The sequence below is a fragment of the Nansenia antarctica genome (genome assembly GCF_963989245.1).
Source record: "Nansenia antarctica genome assembly, chromosome: 17".
Taxonomy (NCBI): Eukaryota; Metazoa; Chordata; class Actinopteri; order Argentiniformes; family Microstomatidae; genus Nansenia; species Nansenia antarctica.
In genome coordinates, this window is record NC_137687.1 from 124,975 (window position 1) to 147,864 (window position 22,890).

General features: G+C 46.9%; 1 protein-coding gene across 1 annotated transcript in view; it reads left to right on the plus strand.

Annotated features, from left to right (window-relative positions):
* dnajc13 (DnaJ heat shock protein family (Hsp40) member C13) overlaps positions 1-15,310 on the plus strand; it is a gene marked incomplete at its 5' end in the record, with an annotated part of 103,643 nt that extends 88,333 nt beyond the window's left edge. Inside the window, 10 exon segments of the mRNA XM_080547697.1 lie at positions 1,436-1,510; positions 1,642-1,754; positions 2,728-2,897; positions 3,715-3,757; positions 3,895-4,071; positions 4,581-4,760; positions 5,337-5,477; positions 6,012-6,155; positions 8,376-8,475; positions 15,133-15,310. Of these exon segments, the coding sequence (XP_080403823.1) occupies positions 1,436-1,510; positions 1,642-1,754; positions 2,728-2,897; positions 3,715-3,757; positions 3,895-4,071; positions 4,581-4,760; positions 5,337-5,477; positions 6,012-6,155; positions 8,376-8,475; positions 15,133-15,230 (1,241 nt within the window). The 3' untranslated portion in view covers positions 15,231-15,310.
* Between the last annotated feature and the right edge of the window lie 7,580 nt (positions 15,311-22,890).

Sequence of the window (22,890 nt, forward strand, 5' to 3'; positions counted from 1 at the left end):
ACACCACACCACACCACACCACACCACACCACACCACACCACACCACACCACACCACACCACACCACACCACACCACACCACACCACACCACACCACACCACACCACACCACACCACACCACACCACACCACACCACACCACACCACACCACACCACACCACACCACACCACACCACACCACACCACACCACACCACACCACACCACACCACACCACACCACACCACACCACACCACACCACACCACACCACACCACACCACACCACACCACACCACACCACACCACACCACACCACACCACACCACACCACACCACACCACACCACACCACACCACACCACACCACACCACACCACACCACACCACACCACACCACACCACACCACACCACACCACACCACACCACACCACACCACACCACACCACACCACACCACACCACACCACACCACACCACACCACACCACACCACACCACACCACACCACACCACACCACACCACACCACACCACACCACACCACACCACACCACACCACACCACACCACACCACACCACACCACACCACACCACACCACACCACACCACACCACACCACACCACACCACACCACACCACACCACACCACACCACACCACACCACACCACACCACACCACACCACACCACACCACACCACACCACACCACACCACACCACACCACACCACACCACACCACACCACACCACACCACACCACACCACACCACACCACACCACACCACACCACACCACACCACACCACACCACACCACACCACACCACACCACACCACACCACACCACACCACACCACACCACACCACACCACACCACACCACACCACACCACACCACACCACACCACACCACACCACACCACACCACACCACACCACACCACACCACACCACACCACACCACACCACACCACACCACACCACACCACACCACACCACACCACACCACACCACACCACACCACACCACACCACACCACACCACACCACACCACACCACACCACACCACACCACACCACACCACACCACACCACACCACACCACACCACACCACACCACACCACACCACACCACACCACACCACACCACACCACACCACACCACACCACACCACACCACACCACACCACACCACACCACACCACACCACACCACACCACACCACACCACACCCTAGGGTTTACCACAACAACACCACACACCCACTCTGAGAAGAAACACAACACCACCACACCATACCAGATGGTTTCACACCATATGATGGCGAATCATTAGTTTCTAGTTGTTAACTGTGGACAGTCAGCTCTTCTATGTCCTTGTCGTGGGTGAGAGTTACAGTCAGCTCTTCTATGTCCTTGTCGTGGGTGATGAGAGTTCTCATGTCTGGTTTTCTGCCCCTGCAGGCAGACAGCTGGTTCTGGAAACCCTGTACGCCCTGACCTCCAACACCAAGATAGTGAAAGAAGCCATGACTAAGGGTCAGTGTAATTCTTTGTGTGTGTAGTGTACGATTGGTCTGGATTTAGAGCGATACATTAAATGTTTTACGATCATATTTGAGGCTGTTGCCGTGGGTAACCTTACTCCCTCACCCCGCCCCTCCATCCAGGTGCTCTGATCTACCTGCTGGACCTGTTCTGTAACTCCACCCACCCCCAGGTGCGCTCGCAGACCGCCGAGCTCTTCTCCAAGATGACCTCGGACAAGCTGGTCGGGCCAAAGGTGAGTCAGGACAGAACCGCCCAGACCATCGTGGTGACAGTAATGTCATGTCCTCCTGGGTAACAGTAATGACATGTCTGTCCTCCTGGGTAACAGTAATGACATGTCTGTCCTCCTGGGTAACAGTAATGACATGTCCTCCTGGGTAACAGTAATGACCTGTCTGTCCTCCTGGGTAACAGTAATGACATGTCCTCCTGGGTAACAGTAATGACATGTCTGTCCCCTGGGTAACAGTAATGACCTGTCTGTCCTCCTGGGTAACAGTAATGACATGTCTGTCCCCTGGGTAACAGTAATGACCTGTCTGTCCTCCTGGGTAACAGTAATGACCTGTCTGTCCTCCTGGGTAACAGTAATGACATGTCTGTCGTCCTGGGTAACAGTAATGACATGTCTGTCCCCTGGGTAACAGTATCTAATGACATGTCTGTCCTCCTGGGTAACAGTAATGACATGTCCTCCTGGGTAACAGTAATGACATGTCCCCCTGGGTAACAGTTGACACCAGAACCACCCTCACCCAATAGTTTTTTTTCTTCCTAGATGATTTGGGCTTATTCAGTCATGTTTCCAAGCTGATATTCACTCTAAAAGCTGTTGTTTTTTTAGGCGGAGAGTGAATTTGAGATTTTTCACAATGTTCTAGCTCTATTTACTCTGACACAGTAACATATATTTTGATTCTGACACTTCTACAGTCACCCCCACAGGTGTTAGCTTTCATTTGATACCAAGATCATTATGAAGGCCCTTGTGATTGTGTAGATATTCTATATTCACTGTGGGCATGTCATTTCGAGCAGAAAACCTGAAAAATAGGACCGATACGAACAGAAGGCTTGCCATAACCATCACCCAAACCTCAACATCTCCTTGAATTAATAGAATTTTACAAAAACAACAACTAGCAACAATTTGAGCTCCCTGCGCTTTCTCCTCTTGTCTCTCTCGCCCGGCCACTTCCTGTCAGGTGCGTCTGACGCTGATCCGTTTCCTGCCCAGCGTGTTCATGGACGCCATGCGGGACAACGCCGAGGCGGCGGTGCACATCTTCGAGGGCACGCACGAGAACCCCGAACTCATCTGGAACGACGGGTCCAGAGAGACCGTCTCCACCTCCGTCAGAGAGATGATGCTGGAGTACGACCTCTCTCTCTCTCTATCTGTCTCTCTCTCTCTCTATCTCTCTCTCTCTGTCTCTCTCTCTCTCTGTCTCTCTCTCTCGCTCTCTCTTTCTGTCTCTCTGTCTCTCTCTCTTTGTCTCTCTCTCTCTCTATCTCTGTCTCTCTCTCTCTCTATCTCTGTCTCTCTCTCTCTCTGTCTCTCTCTCTCGCTCTCTCTTTCTGTCTCTCTGTCTCTCTCTCTTTGTCTCTCTCTCTCTCTATCTCTGTCTCTCTATCTCTCTATCTCTCTCTCTCTCTCTCTCTCGCTCTGTCTCTCTCTTTCTGTCTCTCTTTCTCTCTCTGTCTCTCTCTCTGTCTCTCTCTCTCTCTTTCTGTCTCTCTTTCTCTCTCTCTGTCTCTCTCTCTCTCTGTCTCTCTCTCTCTCTGTCTCTCTCTCTCTTTCTGTCTCTCTCTTTCTGTCTCTCTTTTTCTCTCTCTGTCTCTCTCTCTCTCTGTCTCTCTCTCTCTCTTTCTGTCTCTCTCTCTCTCTCTGTCTCTCTCTCTCTCTCTCTCTCTCTCTCTCTCTGTCTCTCTCTCTCTTTCTGTCTCTCTCTTTCTGTCTGTCTGGAATTGTGTTCTACTAAACTGATGTTTTCTTGTTCCTGCTGTCGTGTCTCATTGTCTCTCTGCTTCTCCTGTTGTGTCTCATTGTCTCTCTGCTTCTCCTGTTGTGTCTCATTGTCTCTCTGCTTCTCCTGTTGTGTCTCATTGTGTCTCTGCTTCTCCTGTTGTGTCTCATTGTCTCTCTGCTTCTCCTGTTGTGTCTCATTGTGTCTCTGCTTCTCTCCCTGCAGACACTTCAAGCTGCAGAAGGATAATCCTGACGTGAACTGGAGAGTAAGTTTATAAGTTTATCCATATTCACTTCCATGAAGTTGCTGTGGATTATAGATTTGTGTGAGGTGTACGGGGGGGCGGGGCAGGGGGGGAGATGGCGGTGGTTGTCATGGTTACTGTTCTGTGTGTGTGTGCAGCTGCCAGAGGAGTTCACGGTGGCGTACGGGGGGGCGGGGCTTGGGGAGATGGCGGTGGGCGGAGTCTTCCTGCGGATCTTCATCGCCCAGCCTGGCTGGGTGCTGCGGAAACCCCGGGAGTTCCTGGTGTCACTGCTGGAGACCCTGACTGAGCTGCTGGAGAAGAACAACCCCCACGTGAGGACACAACGAACACACACACACACACACACCTACACACACACCTACACACACACACACACACACACACACACACACACCTACACACACACACACACACACACACACCTACACACACACACACACACCTACACACACACACACCTACACACACACACACACACACCTACACACACACACCTACACACACACACACACACCTACACGCACACACACACCTACACACACACACACACACACACCTACACACACACACACCTACACACACACACACACACCTACACACACACACACACACCTACACACACCTACACACACACACACACCTACACACACACACACACACACACCTACACACACCTACACACACACACACACACACACTAACTGAGCATAAAAAGGATCTTTTACTAGCGTAACTGTAACCATGGTAACTGTTTGCTGTCACATTCACTTGCAAGCAAATGTAAACTGTACTGTTGCCAACGGCTACTTGCTGTCGTCAGGGTGAGGCCCTGGAGACGGTTACCACGGCAGCAGTGTGTCTCTTCAGCACCCAGAGCCAGCTGGCTGACCAGGTCCCTCCCCTGGGCCACCTGCCCCGCGTCCTGGCCGCCCTGACACACAGCAACAACGCCGTGCCCAAGGCCTCCATCCGCCTGCTGCACGTGCTGTCTGACAACGAGGTGAGTTAGACCTGGGTTAGACCAGGGTTAGACCAGGGTTAGACCAGGGTTAGACCAGGGTTAGACCAGGGTTAGACCAGGGTTAGACCTGGGTTAGACCAGCCCAGTCCAGGGTTAGACCAGGGTTAGACCAGGGTTAGACCAGACCAGCCCAGGGTTAGACCAGGGTTAGACCAGGGTTAGACCAGGGTTAGACCAGACCAGCCCAGGGTTAGACCAGGGTTAGACCAGGGTTAGACCAGGGTTAGACCAGACCAGCCCAGGGTTAGACCAGGGTTAGACCAGGGTTAGACCAGGGTTAGACCAGGGTTAGACCTGGACCAGGGTTAGACCAGGGTTAGACCAGGGTTAGACCAGGGTTAGACCAGGGTTAGACCAGGGTTAGACCAGCCCAGCCCAGGGTTAGGTGGTCCCAGTCCAGTCCAGCCCAACACAGAGATGAATGGACTACCGTTCGCTGGTGGAATTTCAGTTATTGTAACTAAACTGTGTGTGTGTGTGTGTGTGTCTGTGTCTGTGTCTGTGTGTGTGTGTGTGTGTGTGTCCGTGTCCGTGTCTCCGTGTGTGTGTGTGTAGCTGTGTGTGCGCTCCATGGCATCTCTGGAGACCATCGGGCCTCTGATGAGCGGTATGCGGGTGCGGCCGGACATGGCGGGCCTGGCCTGCGAGGCGCTGAACCGCATGTTCCAGAGGGAGCAGACCGACCTGGTGGCTCAGGTAACCACCCCACCCCCCCTCTGGTGTTCTACCACCCCACCCCCCCCTCTGGTGTTCTACCACCCCACCCCCCCCTCTGGTGTTCTACCACCCCACCCCCCCTCTGGTGTTCTACCACCCCATCACCTCTCAGGGTTCGACAGTAACGCTGTTTAACTTGTCCGGAGCAAGTAAAACATTCGCCGGGTTTGTTTGCGTGAGCACGACGACGCTGCTAGATCCTGGATCTGTTTACCTGTGTGCAGGAAGGACAACAGACGGTGCAGGCGCCCCCGCGAATGTTTTACTTGCTCCGGACAAGTAAAACAGCGTTACTGTCGAACCCTGCCTCTGTTCTATCACCCCATCACCTCTGTTCTATCACCCCATCACCTCTGTTCTATCACCCCTCTGGTGTTCTATCACCCCTCTGGTGTTCTATCACCTCTCTGGTGTTCTGGCATTTCTCACACAATTGTTTTATTTCCCATCCTTGACTTGGGCATGTGTGTTTGTGTGTGTTCGTGTGTGTTTACGTGTGTTGGTGTACTGAAGGCCCTCAGAGTGGAGCTGGTTCCGTACCTCCTGCGGCTGCTGGAAGGCGTGGGTCTGGAGACGTTAGACAACCCCTCAGCCACCAAGGCTCAGATCGTCAAGGCTCTGAAGTCCATGACCCGCAGCTTGCTGTACGGAGAGCAGGTGAGGCCCGCAGGTTTAACACAAAAATATTGCAGGGGATTTTGGCAAAACATTTTGGGCCGCTACCCACACGTTTAGATGTGTTACTCATTCCACCAATACATGATCCTTACAAGTTGTACCTCGTTGTAAAGGTGACTAATCAGGCTTTCCAACGATATAAAATACAATACCAATTGGTATTATTAAAGGGGAGGAATAATCGACTGAAATAACGTTTCCAAACTTTTTAAACTTTGTTAATGTCTAAACAGCTGGCAACAAAAGTGAGTACACCCCATAGTGAACATGTCTAAATTGTGCCCAAAGTGTCAATATTTTGTGTGACCACCATTGTTATCTAGCACTGCTTTAACCCTCCTGGGCATGGAATTCACCAGAGCTGCACAGGTTGCTTCTGGAATCTTCTTCCACTCCTCCATGACGACATCACGGAGCCCACGGATGTTGGACACCTTGCACTCCTCCACCTTCCTCTTGAGGATGCCCCACATGTGCTCAATTGGGTTTAGGTCTGGAGACATACTTGGCCAGTCCATCACCTTAACCTTCAGCTTCTTCAGCAAGGCCGTTGTCATCTTGGAGGTGTGTTTAGGGTCATTATCATGTTGGAAAACTGCCCTACGGCCCAGTTTCCAAAGAGAGGGGATCATGCTCTGCTGCAGGATGTCACAGTATGTATTGGAATTCATGTGTCCCTCAATGAAATGCAGCTCCCCAGAGTGCCGGCAGCACTCATGCAGCCCCAGACCATGATGCTGCCACCACCATGCTTGACTGTAGGCAAAACACATTTGTCTTGGTACTCCTCACCAGGGTGCCGCCACACACGCCGGACACCATCTGACCCAAACAGGTTTATTTTGGTCTCATCAGACCACAGGACAGGGTTCCAGTAACTCATGCTCTTGGATTCATTGCAAACTGTTTGCGGGCTTTCTTATGCATCGGTTTCAGAAGAGGCTTCTGTCTGGGGCGACGGCCGATTTGATGCAGTGTGCGGCGTATGGTCTGGGCACTGACAGGCTGACATCCCACTTCTGCAACCTCTGCAGCAATGCTGGAAGCACTCGCACGTCTATTTTTGGAAACCAACCTCTGGATATGACGCTGAGCACGTGGACTAAACTTCTTTGGTCGACCCTGGCGAGGCCTGTTCCGAGTGGAACCTGTCCTGGAAAACCGCTGTATGATCTTAGCCACTGTGCTGCAACTCATTTTCAGGGTGTTGGCAATCTTCTTATAGCCAAGGCCATCTTTGTGAAGCGCAATAATCATTTTTTTCAGCCGCTCAGAGAGTTCCTTGCCATGAGGTGCCATGTTGTCCAGCATTCAGAGAGAATTGTGCCCAAAACACCAAATTTAACAGCCCTGCTTATCATTTACACCTGAATCCTTGTAACACTAACGAGTCACATGACACCAGGGCGGGAAAACAACATCATTGGGCGCAATTAGGACATGTTCACTATGGGGTGTACTCACTTTTGTTGCCAGCTGTTTAGAGATTAACAGCTGTGTACTGAGTAATTTTCAAAGGACAATAAATCTATACTGTTATTCAAGCAGCACACTGACTACTTTAAGTTATATCAAAGTTTCAGTAGGATAATGTTATCCCCTGAAAGGATATGACAGAATATTTGCAAAAATCGAAAGGGTGTACTCACTTTCGAGATATACTGTATATATTATACTGTATATAGATGAAGCGTTATATATATATATATATATATTATACTACAGGTATGTGAGGTCTACAGGTATGAGGTATGTGAGGCCTACAGGTGTGTGAGGTCTACAGGTGTGTGAGGCCTACAGGTGTGTGAGGTCTACAGGTGTGTGAGGTCTACAGGTATGTGGTGTGTGAGGTCTACAGGTGTGTGAGGCCTACAGGTATGTGGTGTGTGAGGTCTACAGGTATGTGGTGTGTGAGGTCTACAGGTGTGTGAGGCCTACAGGTATGTGGTGTGTGAGGTCTACAGGTATGTGGTGTGTGAGGTCTACAGGTGTGTGAGGTCTACAGGTGTGTGGTGTGTGAGGTCTACAGGTGTGTGAGGTCTACAGGTGTGTGAGGTCTACAGGTGTGTGGTGTGTGAGGTCTACAGGTGTGTGAGGTCTACAGGTATGAGGTATGTGAGGCCTACAGGTGTGTGAGGTCTACAGGTATGTGGTGTGTGAGGTCTACAGGTATGTGAGGTATGTGGTCGTGTGTTGCAGGTGAATGACATCCTGTCTCGGTCCTCGGTGTGGAGCGCCTTCAAAGACCAGAAACATGACCTCTTCATCTCCGAATCCCAGACCGCAGGCTACCTGACAGGTAAGACTAACCCTAACCCTGACGCAGGCTACCTGACAGGTAAGACTAACCCTGACGCAGGCTACCTGACAGGTAAGACTAACCCTGACGCAGGCTACCTGACAGGTAAGACTAACCCTAACCCTGACGCAGGCTACCTGACAGGTAAGACTAACCCTGACGCAGGCTACCTGACAGGTAAGACTAACCCTCACCCTGACGCAGGCTACCTGACAGGTAAGACTAACCCTGACGCAGGCTACCTGACAGGTAAGACTAACCCTGACGCAGGCTACCTGACAGGTAAGACTAACCCTAACCCTGACGCAGGCTACCTGACAGGTAAGACTAACCCTGACGCAGGCTACCTGACAGGTAAGACTAATCCTCACCCTGACGCAGGCTACCTGACAGGTAAGACTAACCCTCACCCTGACGCAGGCTACCTGACAGGTAAGACTAACCCTGACGCAGGCTACCTGACAGGTAAGACTAACCCTAACCCTGACGCAGGCTACCTGACAGCTAGGAAGGCTGACACAGTAACACACATACAGTATATAAGGACTTATTTTGACAAGTTATGACTTACATGACAAGCGTAGCAAAATGACCCTTTCTTTATTATGGTGTTGATTAATTACTGCATGGACAAGGTGAGTCTAGAGAGAGAGAGTCTAGAGAGAGAGAGTCTAGAGAGGAGAGTCTAGAGAGAGGAGAGTCTAGAGAGGAGAGTCTAGAGAGAGAGAGTCTAGAGAGAGAGAGTCTAGAGAGAGAGAGTCTAGAGAGGAGAGTCTAGAGAGGAGAGTCTAGAGAGAGAGAGTCTAGAGAGAGAGAGTCTAGAGAGAGTCTAGAGAGGAGAGTCTAGAGAGGAGAGTCTAGAGAGGAGAGTCTAGAGAGAGGAGAGTCTAGAGAGAGAGAGTCTAGAGAGAGAGTCTAGAGAGAGGAGAGTCTAGAGAGGAGAGTCTAGAGAGGAGAGTCTAGAGAGAGGAGAGTCTAGAGAGAGAGAGTCTAGAGAGAGAGTCTAGAGAGAGTCTAGAGAGAGTCTAGAGAGAGTCTAGAGAGAGTCTAGAGAGAGAGAGACTAGAGAGAGAGAGTCTAGAGAGAGTCTAGAGAGAGTCTAGAGAGAGTCTAGAGAGAGAGAGTCTAGAGAGAGAGAGTCTAGAGAGAGAGAGTCTAGAGAGAGAGAGTCTAGAGAGAGAGAGTCTAGAGAGAGGAGAGTCTAGAGAGAGTCTAGAGAGAGAGAGTCTAGAGAGAGAGAGTCTAGAGAGAGAGAGTCTAGAGAGAGGAGAGTCTAGAGAGAGAGAGTCTAGAGAGAGTCTAGAGAGAGAGAGTCTAGAGAGAGTCTAGAGAGAGAGAGTCTAGAGAGAGTCTAGAGAGAGAGAGTCTAGAGAGAGGAGAGTCTAGAGAGAGTCTAGAGAGAGTCTAGAGAGAGTCTAGAGAGAGAGAGAGTCTAGAGAGAGAGAGACTAGAGAGAGACTAGAGAGAGAGAGTCTAGAGAGAGTCTAGAGAGAGTCTAGAGAGAGTCTAGAGAGAGAGAGTCTAGAGAGAGTCTAGAGAGAGAGAGAGTCTAGAGAGAGTCTAGAGAGAGTCTAGAGAGAGAGAGTCTAGAGAGAGAGAGTCTAGAGAGAGAGAGTCTAGAGAGAGAGAGTCTAGAGAGAGAGAGTCTAGAGAGAGAGAGAGTCTAGAGAGAGAGAGTCTAGAGAGAGAGAGTCTAGAGAGAGAGAGTCTAGAGAGAGAGAGAGTCTAGAGAGAGAGAGTCTAGAGAGAGTCTAGAGAGAGTCTAGAGAGAGAGAGAGTCTAGAGAGAGAGAGTCTAGAGAGAGAGAGAGTCTAGAGAGAGAGAGTCTAGAGAGAGTCTAGAGAGAGTCTAGAGAGAGAGAGACTAGAGAGAGAGAGTCTAGAGAGAGTCTAGAGAGAGAGAGTCTAGAGAGAGACTAGAGAGAGAGAGTCTAGAGAGAGTCTAGAGAGAGAGAGTCTAGAGAGAGAGAGTCTAGAGAGAGAGAGGAGAGAGAGAGAGAGTCTAGAGAGAGAGAGTCTAGAGAGAGACTAGAGAGAGTCTAGAGAGAGAGAGTCTAGAGAGAGAGAGAGTCTAGAGAGAGAGAGTCTAGAGAGAGAGAGTCTAGAGAGAGAGAGTCTAGAGAGAGAGAGAGTCTAGAGAGAGAGAGTCTAGAGAGAGTCTAGAGAGAGTCTAGAGAGAGAGAGTCTAGAGAGAGACTAGAGAGAGAGAGTCTAGAGAGAGACTAGAGAGAGAGAGTCTAGAGAGAGTCTAGAGAGAGAGAGAGTCTAGAGAGAGAGAGTCTAGAGAGAGAGAGTCTAGAGAGAGAGAGTCTAGAGAGAGAGAGTCTAGAGAGAGACTAGAGAGAGTCTAGAGAGAGACTAGAGAGAGAGTCTAGAGAGAGAGAGTCTAGAGAGAGAGAGTCTAGAGAGAGTCTAGAGAGAGAGAGTCTAGAGAGAGGAGAGTCTAGAGAGAGAGTCTAGAGAGAGTCTAGAGAGAGAGTCTAGAGAGAGTCTAGAGCAGGGGTCCCCAAACTTTTTTCTGTGAGGGCCACATCATTTTTCCTTTCTGTGATGGGGGGCCTGGGTCGGTCTCTAACATAAAATAATATGGAACGGAGTGAAATGGAGGCGGTTGCGCAAAGCAATTGCGCGCAGGAGAGCACTGGTGGATGCAAACAAAGTCTAAACAGTTGAATTTGGATGGAACTTATACCTATAGTGATATGTCAATGAAATATAATCAGTTTTACAGTCTGATACATGAGGGAGGACCCTCATCATACACGGGGGGACCCATGAAGCAGGGCTGTCTGGGGGTCCTTAAACGAGCATCAAACACTTAATTTCTACCATTCTGGTGAATTGATATGCACCAATTTGTGACCTTTCTGCATCAATTTATGGTGGAAATGTCATTATTTATGCAAAGGAAAACACAATATTCAGGCACCAGATGATCAAAATATAATGTAATATAATGCAATATAAGGCTCTCAGGCATTCTGTACTTTCAAATATGTATTCTCCTTGAGCAGTCAACATCAACTATCAGCTATTTCACTAGCAAAAACTAAAGATAACTTATTTGCGAAACAGCGCCCCCGCCACCACGTCGGCGCAGTGCCGCTATTGCAGTCAGAAATGACAGAAATCCACCGAGTGCAACGCCTGTAGAAAATTGACGTTGTTCAAAGGGCCGGTCCAAGTGTGGGGGTGGGCCGTGTCCGGCCCGCGGGCCGGAGTTTGGGGACCCCTGGTCTAGAGAGTCTAGAGAGAGTCTAGAGAGAGTCTAGAGAGAGAGAGTCTAGAGAGAGTCTAGAGAGAGTCTAGAGAGAGTCTAGAGAGAGTCTAGAGAGAGTCTAGAGAGAGTCTAGAGAGAGAGAGAGTCTAGAGAGAGAGAGTCTAGAGAGAGAGAGTCTAGAGAGGGGTATTCTCTGAGCTGAATCTGAACCTACCTTTCTACTCTATGCTGTCCTTGAGCACCTTGTGGCTGAACTGACCCTTTGCTTAGTGCCTATCTTATACCTTCCTTCCTCTCCTTCTCCACTTTCCTCCCTTCTTCCTTCCTCTCCTTTCCTTGTCTGCTCCTCCTCTCCTCTCCTCTCCTCTCTTCTCTTCTCCTCTCCTCTCCTCTCTTCTCTTCTCCTCTCCTCTCCTCTCCTCTCCTCTCCTCTCTTCTCCTCCGCGTCTCCTCAGGTGTGTCTACTCCCTCCCTCATGGCCTCCAGCAGCCCCCTGCGTAGCGGCCTGTAGAACCTGTTCAGGGGCTCCAGCCCTGCTCTCTCTTGCTCTGACGCAGGTAGACCTGCTCCGTGCTTCCGCCCCTAGAGTCCTAGAGTCTTTATAGAGTCCTAGAGTCTTTATAGAGTCCTAGAGTCTTTATAGAGTCCTAGAGTCTTTATAGAGTCCTAGTCTTTATAGAGTCCTAGAGTCTCTATAGAGTCCTAGTCTTTATAGAGTCCTAGAGTCTTTATAGAGTCTTTATAGAGTCCTAGAGTCTTTATAGAGTCCTAGAGTCTTTATAGAGTCCTAGTCTTTATAGAGTCCTAGAGTCTTTATAGAGTCTTTATAGAGTCCTAGAGTCTTTATAGAGTCCTAGTCTTTATAGAGTCCTAGTCTGTATAGAGTCCTAGTCTTTATAGAGTCCTAGAGTCTCTATAGAGTCCTAGAGTCTTTATAGAGTCCTAGAGTCTTTATAGAGTCCTAGAGTCTTTATAGAGTCCTGGTCTTTATAGAGCCCTAGAGTCTTTATAGAGTCCTGGTCTTTATAGAGTCCTAGAGTCTCTATAGAGTCCTAGTCTTTATAGAGTCCTAGAGTCTTTATAGAGTCCTAGAGTCTTTATAGAGTCCTAGTCTTTATAGAGTCCTAGAGTCTTTATAGAGTCCTGATCTTTATAGAGTCCTAGAGTCTTTATAGAGTCCTAGAGTCTTTATAGAGTCCTAGTCTTTATAGAGTCCTATAGTCTTTATAGAGTCCTAGAGTCTTTATAGAGTCCTGGTCTTTATAGAGTCATAGAGTCTTTATAGAGTCCTAGAGTCTTTATAGAGTCCTAGAGTCTTTATAGAGTCCTAGAGTCTTTATAGAGTCCTAGTCTTTATAGAGTCCTATAGTCTTTATAGAGTCCTAGAGTCTTTATAGAGTCCTATAGTCTTTATAGAGTCCTAGAGTCTTTATAGAGTCCTAGAGTCTTTATAGAGTCCTAGTCTTTATAGAGTCCTATAGTCTTTATAGAGTCCTAGAGTCTTTATAGAGTCCTAGAGTCTTTATAGAGTCCTGGTCTTTATAGAGTCCTAGAGTCTTTATAGAGTCCTAGAGTCTTTATAGAGTCCTAGAGTCTTTATAGAGTCCTAGAGTCTTTATAGAGTCCTAGAGTCTTTATAGAGTCCTAGTCTTTATAGAGTCCTATAGTCTTTATAGAGTCCTAGAGTCTTTATAGAGTCCTAGAGTCTTTATAGAGTCCTGGTCTTTATAGAGTCCTAGAGTCTTTATAGAGTCCTAGAGTCTTTATAGAGTCCTAGAGTCTTTATAGAGTCCTAGAGTCTTTATAGAGTCCTAGTCTTTATAGAGTCCTAGAGTCTTTATAGAGTCCTGGTCTTTATAGAGTCCTAGAGTCTTTATAGAGTCCTAGAGTCTCTATAGAGTCCTAGTCTTTATAGAGTCCTAGAGTCTTTATAGAGTCCTAGTCTTTATAGAGTCCTGGTCTTTATAGAGTCCTAGAGTCTTTATAGAGTCCTAGAGTCTTTATAGAGTCCTAGAGTCTTTATAGAGTCCTGGTCTTTATAGAGTCCTAGAGTCTTTATATAGTCCTGGTTTTTATCTTTCCATCTAGTTCAACTGCTTCATTTTTCCCATTTCCACTTTCTCCCTTCATCTTCACTCCTCATCTTCACTTCAGGATAAAGGTTAGATGCTAAAAGGCAAAGAGTGAATGTTCTGAACCAGTGAAGAAGCTGAAGGCAACCATGACAACAGACTTTCCTGTAGCACCAATCCATATACTCATATCACGTCTCTAGTGTGGAGCTTCCTCAGTCACTCATACATCTCCCTCTCTGTCTCCCCCTGTCTCCCTCTCTGTCTCCCCCTCTGTCTCCCTCTTTGTCTCCCCCTGTCTCCCTCTCTGTCTCCCTCTCTGTCTCCCTCTCTGTCTCCCTCTCTGTCTCCCCCTCTCTGTCTCCCTCTCTGTCTCCCTCTCTGTCTCCCTCTCTGTCTCCCCCTGTCTCCCTCTCTGTCTCCCTCTCTGTCTCCCTCTCTGTCTCCCCCTGTCTCCCTCTCTGTCTCCCTCTCTGTCTCCCTCTCTGTCTCCCCCTGTCTGTCTCTCTGTCTCTCTCTGTCTCCCTCTCTGTCTCCCTCTCTGTCTCCCTCTCTGTCTCCCCCTCTGTCTCCCCTCTGTCTCCCTCTCTGTCTCCCTCTCTGTCTCCCCCTCTGTCTCCCCCTCTGTCTCCCTCTCTATCTCCCTCTCTGTCAACCCCTCTGTCTCCCTCTCTGTCTCCCTCTCTCTCTCTCTCTGTCTCCCTCTCTCTCTCTCTGTCTCCCTCTCTGTCTCCCTCTCTATCTCCCTCTCTATCTCCCTCTCTGTCTCCCCCTCTGTCTCCCTCTCTGTCTCCCCCTGTCTCCCTCTCTGTCTCCCTCTCTGTCTCCCCCTCTGTCTCCCTCTCTGTCTCCCCCCCTGTCTCCCTCTCTGTCTCCCCCTCTGTCTCCCTCTCTGTCTCCCTCTCTGTCTCCCTCTCTGTCTCCCCCTGTCTCCCTCTCTGTCTCCCCCTCTGTCTCCCTCTCTGTCTCCCTCTCTGTCTCCCCCTCTGTCTCCCTCTCTGTCTCCCCCTCTGTCCCTCTCTGTCTCCCCCTCTGTCTCTCTCTCTGTCTCCCTCTCTGTCTCCCCCTCTGTCTCCCCCTCTGTCTCTCTCTCTGTCTCTCTCTCTGTCTCTCTCTCTGTCTCCCCCTCTGTCTCCCTCTCTGTCTCTCTCCCTCTCTGTCTCTCTGTCTCCCCCTCTGTCTCCCTCTCTGTCTCTCTCTGTCTCTGTCTCTCTCTCTGTCTCCCTCTGTCTCCCTCTCTGTCTCCCCCTCTGTCTCCCCCTCTGCCTCTCCCTCTCTGTCTCCCCCTCTGTCTCCCTCTCTGTCTGTCTCCCTCTGTCTCCCCCTCCCCCTCTCCCTCTCCCCCTCTCCCCCTCCCCCTCCGCAGGTCCAGGAGTAGCGGGCTACCTGACAGCAGGAAGCAGCTCCACAGTGCTGCCCAGCGTCCCTCCCCCTGTGGACAACGACAACGGAGACCTGGGCTGACAGACAGACAGACAGACTGAGACACACAGACGAATGCGCTCAGGCACACCAGCCTGGCCTGCCGCTCAGAGACTCACTCAGCTCCCCGAGGGAGGGAGGGAGGGAGGGAGGGAGGGAGGGAGGGAGGGAGAGAGAGTGGGAGAGGGAGGAAGGAAGGAAGGAAGGAGAGGGGGCCTCCATCACTGACTATCACAGACTGTCCCCAACATGTCCACCATCACCACAACCTCACATGTCCTCACTCTCTTCCCCCACAAACACGCTCAGTCTTCATAATCCTTATTTTGATTGTTTTAGAAAGAAAAGGACAATACTTTGGTGTCGTTTTATTTTATTTTAGATTTTTTTTTCTTGTTTCTTCCAATGAGACAAAAATAGTTTACTTTTGTATGAATATATTTTTTACTGGTAATTTTTTTTGTGTGGAAAAAATACAACAAGCAGAAGACCGAAGATATTTGTGAACATTTGGACCTGCCTCTCACACACACACACACACACACACACACACACACACACACACCTCTCGGGCCTGGCTGTATGATTACAGGACAATGTCACCTGTGTACCTGCCCAGTCACATCAGTCATAACATTTCATAACGTTGTTTAATGAGGTTGTATGGAAAAGGTAAAACAACTGTTAAACAAGCAACTGTCAAAACTGTTATTATTATTATTGCTCTGCCCAGAACCACAGCTGACGACTAGTCTGAAGATGACAGACCCTCTCTCGTCTCTGTGTTAACCTCTGGGTTACCATGGTGATCATGGTGTTAACCTCTGGGTTACCATGGTGATCCTGGTGATCATGGTGTTAACCTCTGGGTTACCATGGTGATCCTGGTGTTAACCTCTGGGTTACCATGGTGATCCTGGTGTTAACCTCTGGGTTACCATGGTTACCATGGTCCTTATGTCTCTCTGTTTTAAGGTCCTCCTCCTTTCTGCCTCTACAAACAAACATCTTGTTGTTATTTTCCTTCCCCAGAATGCAAAAAGCACTAGAATATTTATAGGTAACTTTACCAACTGAAGTTAGCTCTGCTAAGACGTGAGGAATGATACTGACTGATTATAAGTATATGTGAAAGACAGTGCAATTGTGAAATGTTCAATGTAATATGACGTATATAAACTTTCTATATTGAATGTACATTAAAATTAAAATAAAAATCAGTCGCTTGTACATAACATTTTAAGAATAAAAGGGAACCCCATAGTGTTGCTTTTTCTTCAGAATGTTTCTGTCAACGAACAGATGAACATTATTACCTCATGAAAGGTAATAATAATAATAATACATTTTATTTATGGGCGCCTTTCAAGGCTCTCAGGGACACCTTACAAGACAGTTTAAAACCACATATCAAAACATTAAAATCAACAAAGCAAAATGAGATAAAAAAAACAGCAAAATCTGATATAACAAACAAAATACAGCAGATCAAACCAAGTAAGCCATTGTGAAAAGGTGTGTTTTGAGACTGGATTTGAAAGTGGTGAGAGTATCAATATTGCGTAAGTTGGGTGGCAGAGAGTTCCAGAGTGTTAGGAGACAGACAGAGAGTTCCAGAATGTTAGGAGACAGACAGAGAGTTCCAGAGTGTTAGGAGACAGACAGAGAGTTCCAGAGTGTTAGGTGGCAGAGAGTTCCAGAGTGTTAGGAGACAGAGAGTTCCAGAATGTTAGGTGGCAGAGAGTTCCAGAATGTTAGGAGACAGACAGAGAGTTCCAGAATGTTAGGTGGCAGAGAGTTCCAGAGTGTTAGGTGGCAGAGAGTTCCAGAGTGTTAGGTGGCAGAGAGTTCCAGAGTATTAGGTGGTAGAGAGTTCCAGAGTGTTAGGAGACAGACAGAGAGTTCCAGAGTGTTAGGAGACAGACAGAGAGTTCCAGAGTGTTAGGTGGCAGAGAGTTCCAGAGTGTTAGGTGGCAGGCAGAGAGTTCCAGAGTGTTAGGTGGCAGAGAGTTCCAGAATGTTAGGAGACAGAGAGTTCCAGAGTGTTAGGTGGCAGAGTTCCAGAGTGTTAGGTGGCAGAGAGTTCCAGAATGTTAGGAGACAGAGAGTTCCAGAGTGTTAGGTAGCAGAGAGTTCCAGAATGTTAGGAGACAGAGAGTTCCAGAGTGTTAGGTAGCAGAGAGTTCCAGAATGTTAGGTAGCAGAGAGTTCCAGAGTGTTAGGTGGCAGAGAGTTCCAGAATGTTAGGTGGCAGAGAGTTCCAGAATGTTAGGAGACAGAGGGCCGGTTTCAGAGACAAGGCTTAAGCCTAGTCCTGGACTAAATCACACTTTCAATGTAAAATCTCCATTGAAGATGTTTTTTAGTCTAGGATTAGGCTTAAGCCTTGTCTGTGAAACCGGCCCAGAGAGTTCCAGAATGTTAGGTGGCAGAGAGTTCCAGAATGTTAGGTGGCAGAGAGTTCCAGAGTGTTAGGTAGCAGAGAGTTCCAGAATGTTAGGTGGCAGAGAGTTCCAGAGTGTTTGGTGGCAGAGAGTTCCAGAGTGTTAGGTAGCAGAGAGTTCCAGAATGTTAGGTGGCAGAGAGTTCCAGAGTGTTTGGTGGCAGAGAGTTCCAGAGTGTTAGGTAGCAGAGAGTTCCAGAATGTTAGGTGGCAGAGTGTTCCAGAGTGTTAGGAGACAGACAGAGAGTTCCAGAGTGTTAGGTAGCAGAGAGTTCCAGAATGTTAGGTGGCAGAGAGTTCCAAAATGTTAGGTAGCAGAGAGTTCCAGACTGTTAGGTAGCAGAGAGTTCCAGAGTGTTAGGTGGCAGAGAGTTCCAGAGTGTTTGGTGGCAGAGAGTTCCAGAATGTTAGGTGGCAGAGAGTTCCAGAGTGTTAGGTGGCAGAGAGTTCCAGAATGTTAGGTGGCAGAGAGTTCCAGAGGCGGGGAGCAGAACGGCTGAAGGCTCTAGATCCCATAGTAGTCAGGCGGGCAGAAGGGATGACAAGTTGGTTGGCAGAGGAGATCTGAGACTACGGGAGGGAGTGTGAGTCAGAAGGAGTTCAGAGAGGTATGAGGCTGCTAGGTTATGGAGAGCCTTAAAGATGAGAAGGAGAGTCTTAAAGTGAATACAGAATTTGATGGGGAGCCAATGAAGTTGTTGGAGGACTGACCACACCCCCTAACCGTCTAAGTTCCTCCCACTAATTGTCTAATCCACTCCCACTTTGATACAGACCACTCCCCCTAACAGTCTTAGCCACACCCAGTTTGATACAGGCCACTCCCCCTAACTATCTAAGCCACACCCACTTTGATACAGGCCACACCCACTTTGATACAGACCACTCCCCCTAACTGTCACAGCCACACCCACTTTGATACAGGCCACACCCCCTAACCATCTAAGTTCCTCCCACTAACTGTCTAAGCCACACCCACTTTGATACAGGTCACACCCACCGATTGTCTTTACGTAAGCCACTCCCCCTAACCGTCTAAGCCACTCCCACGCACACATACTCAGAGTCAGAGGAGAGGAGCAGAGTAAGAATACACACACACACTCACACACACACACACACTCACACAGACACACACACACACTCTCTCCCACACACACATACACACACATACACACTACTGTAACAGAGAACCAGGCCTGGTTCAGAGAGACACTCACTGAGCTGCGCAGTGACTCCTGTCCCCATACACTCCTATGCATTCCCCATACACTCCTATGCATTCCCCATAGACTCCTATGCATTCCCCATAGACTCCTATGCATTCCCCATAGAGGGGCCAGTAGACACACACTGAGCTGGGCAGTAACAGAGAAGCAGCATCCCACTGAAGCAGCAGGCCTTGTACACCAGCAGTCTTTACTCAGTGCATGCAGTAGCTCACAGGACAGCAGATGGCTGAATAACTGGTAATGTACACACACAACACACACACATCCAGTCACACACACACACACACACACACATCCAGTCACACACACACACATCCAGTCACACAGACACACACACATCCAGTCACACACACACAGACACGTCAGCAGGTCTGGTATTGGCCCGGCTGGACTCGCCTCGAAGAGTAGATGTTGAAAAATAGGTGGTTTGTGGGGAAAAGGTGGATTTTTGGTTAAGCCCCGCCCCTGGACTTAAGCCCCGCCCCCTTTGTGTCTTCCCCATAGACTCCCATTAATTTTGGCATAACCTGATCTCCGGTTCTCCTTGGGGTCCCACACTTAAGCCCTCCCCGCGGTGCAAGCCCCTTTCTGGGCTCTTAACGAGGAAGAGCCCTTCCGCGCGCCCTGGAAGTCTGGACACCTGGTACCCCGAATACACACTGACCCACCGTGTCAGTCAACCAGCTCTGTCTCTCTCTGCGTGATCATGTGACATACAGTAACCAATCAACATGCTACTTGTAACATAAGCAAAAATAACCAACAGGGAAAGTTGGTGAACTGTCTCACAATATCATTAGCATTCAGCATTCTGCTGCCTCATTTAAGTCTGAAGAGTAGACATGGCTTCTTGAAATGTTAGAAGTATTCAATTCATAACATATACCCATCCCTTTATATCCTAGTTTTCCCTTTATATCCTAGGTTTCCCTTTATATCCTAGGTTTCTCTCTCTATCCTAGGTTTGTCTCTCTATCCTAGGTTTGTCTTTATATCCTAGGTTTGTCTTTATATCCTAGGTTTCCCTTTATATCCTAGGTTTCTCTTTATATCCTAGGTTTCCCTTTATATCCTAGGTTTCCCTTTATATCCTAGGTTTCCCTTTATATCCTAGGTTTCCTTTTATATCCTAGGTTTGTCTTTATATCCTAGGTTTCTCTTTATATCCTAGGTTTCTCTTTATATCCTAGGTTTCTCTTTATATCCTAGGTTTCCCTTTATATCCTAGGTTTGTCTTTATATCCTAGGTTTGTCTTTATATCCTAGGTTTCTCTTTATATCCTAGTTTTCCCTTTATATCCTAGGTTTCCCTTTATATCCTAGGTTTCTCTTTATATCCTAGGTTTCCCTTTATATCGTAGGTTTCCCTTTATATCCTAGGTTTCTCTTTATATCCTAGGTTTCCCTTTATATCCTAGGTTTCTCTTTATATCCTAGGTTTCTCTTTATATCCTAGGTTTCTCTTTATATCCTAGGTTTGTCTTTATACCCTAGGTTTCTCTTTATATCCTAGGTTTCTCTTTATATCCTAGGTTTCTCTTTATATCCTAGGTTTCTCTTTATATCCTAGGTTTCTCTCTATATCCTAGGTTTCCCTTTATATCCTAGGTTTCCCTTTATATCCTAGGTTTCCCTTTATATCCTAGGTTTGTCTTTATATCCTAGGTTTCTCTTTATATCCTAGGTTTGTCTTGATATCCTAGGTTTCTCTTTATATCCTAGGTTTCTCTTTATATCCTAGGTTTCCCTTTATAGCCTAGGTTTCTCTTTATATCCTAGGTTTCTCTTTATATCCTAGGTTTCCCTTTATATCCTAGGTTTCCCTTTATATCCTAGGTTTCTCTTTATATCCTAGGTTTCTCTTTATATCCTAGGTTTCTCTTTATATCCTAGGTTTCTCTTTATATCCTAGGTTTCCCTTTATATCCTAGGTTTCTCTCTCTATCCTAGATTTCTCTCTCTATCCTAGGTTTCTCTTTATATCCTAGGTTTCTCTTTATATCCTAGGTTTCCCTTTATATCCTAGGTTTCTCTCTCTATCCTAGGTTTTTCTTTATATCCTAGGTTTGTCTTTATATCCTAGGTTTCCCTTTATATCCTAGGTTTCTCTTTATATCCTAGGTTTCCCTTTATATCCTAGGTTTCTCTTTATATCCTAGGTTTCCCTTTATATCCTAGGTTTCTCTTTATATCCTAGGTTTCTCGTTATATCCTAGGTTTGTCTTTATATCCTAGGTTTGTCTTTATATCCTAGGTTTGTCTTTATATCCTAGGTTTCCCTTTATATCCTAGGTTTCTCTTTATATCCTAGGTTTCTCTTTCTATCCTAGGTTTTTCTTTATATCCTAGGTTTGTCTTTATATCCTAGGTTTGTCTTTATATCCTAGGTTTGTCTTTATATCCTAGGTTTCCCTTTATATCCTAGGTTTCTCTTTATATCCTAGGTTTCTCTTTATATCCTAGGTTTCTCTCTCTATCCTAGGTTTTTCTTTATATCCTAGGTTTGTCTTTATATCCTAGGTTTGTCTTTATATCCTAGGTTTCCCTTTATATCCTAGGTTTCTCTTTATATCCTAGGTTTCTCTTTATATCCTAGGTTTCTCTTTATATCCTAGGTTTCTCTTTATATCCTAGGTTTCTCTTTATATCCTAGGTTTCCCTTTATATCCTAGGTTTCCCTTTATATCCTAGGTTTCTCTCTCTATCCTAGGTTTCCCTTTATATCCTAGGTTTCCCTTTATATCCTAGGTTTCCCTTTATATCCTAGGTTTCCCTTTATATCCTAGGTTTCCCTTTATATCCTAGGTTTGTCTTTATATCCTAGGTTTCTCTTTATATCCTAGGTTTCTCTTTATATCCTAGGTTTCTCTCTCTATCCTGGGTTTTTCTTTATATCCTAGGTTTCTCTTTATATCCTAGGTTTCCCTTTATATCCTAGGTTTCTCTTTATATCCTAGGTTTCTCTTTATATCCTAGGTTTCTCTTTATATCCTAGGTTTCTCTTTATATCCTAGGTTTCTCTTTATATCCTAGGTTTCCCTTTATATCCTAGGTTTCTCTTTATATCCTAGGTTTCCCTTTATATCCTAGGTTTGTCTTTATATCCTAGGTTTCTCTTTATATCCTAGGTTTCTCTTTATATCCTAGGTTTCCCTTTATATCCTAGGTTTCTCTCTCTATCCTAGGTTTCCCTTTATATCCTAGGTTTCCCTTTATATCCTAGGTTTCCCTTTATATCCTAGGTTTGTCTCTATCCTAGGTTTCCCTTTATATCCTAGGTTTCTCTCTATATCCTAGGTTTGTCTCTCTATCCTAGGTTTTCCCTTTATATCCTAGGTTTGTCTCTCTATCCTAGGTTTGTCTCTCTATCCTAGGTTTTCCCTTTATATCCTAGGTTTCCCTTTATATCCTAGGTTTCTCTATCCTAGGTTTCTCTTTATATCCTAGGTTTCTCTATCCTAGGTTTCCCTTTATATCCTAGGTTTGTCTCTCTATCCTAGGTTTTCCCTTTATATCCTAGGTTTCCCTTTATATCCTAGGTTTCCCTTTATATCCTAGGTTTCTCTATCCTAGGTTTCTCTTTATATCCTAGGTTTCCCTTTATATCCTAGGTTTCCCAACATAAAGGAAACCTAGGATATAAAGGGTCACACCAGTCCCCTATACTATATTATAAATGTGTGTGTCCATGTAGCTCTTACATTTCACTGCTTTTGTATTACGTATAAAGTATCATACTAAGGGGAAAAAATCATATATCATATAGTACTATTTTCTTCCTTAGTATGATAGTATGATATAGTATGATAATATATCATAGATGTTCTTTTTTTTCACTTAATTACTTTATTGTAATACAAAAGCACATGGACACACACATGTATAATATGATATATAGTATAGTATGATATAATATAGTATATTATAGTATAGTATGATGTAGTCATACTAAACAGTTTTTTTTGTGACGCTTACTATATTACATCATAATATATCATACTATACTATATCATACTATCATACTAAT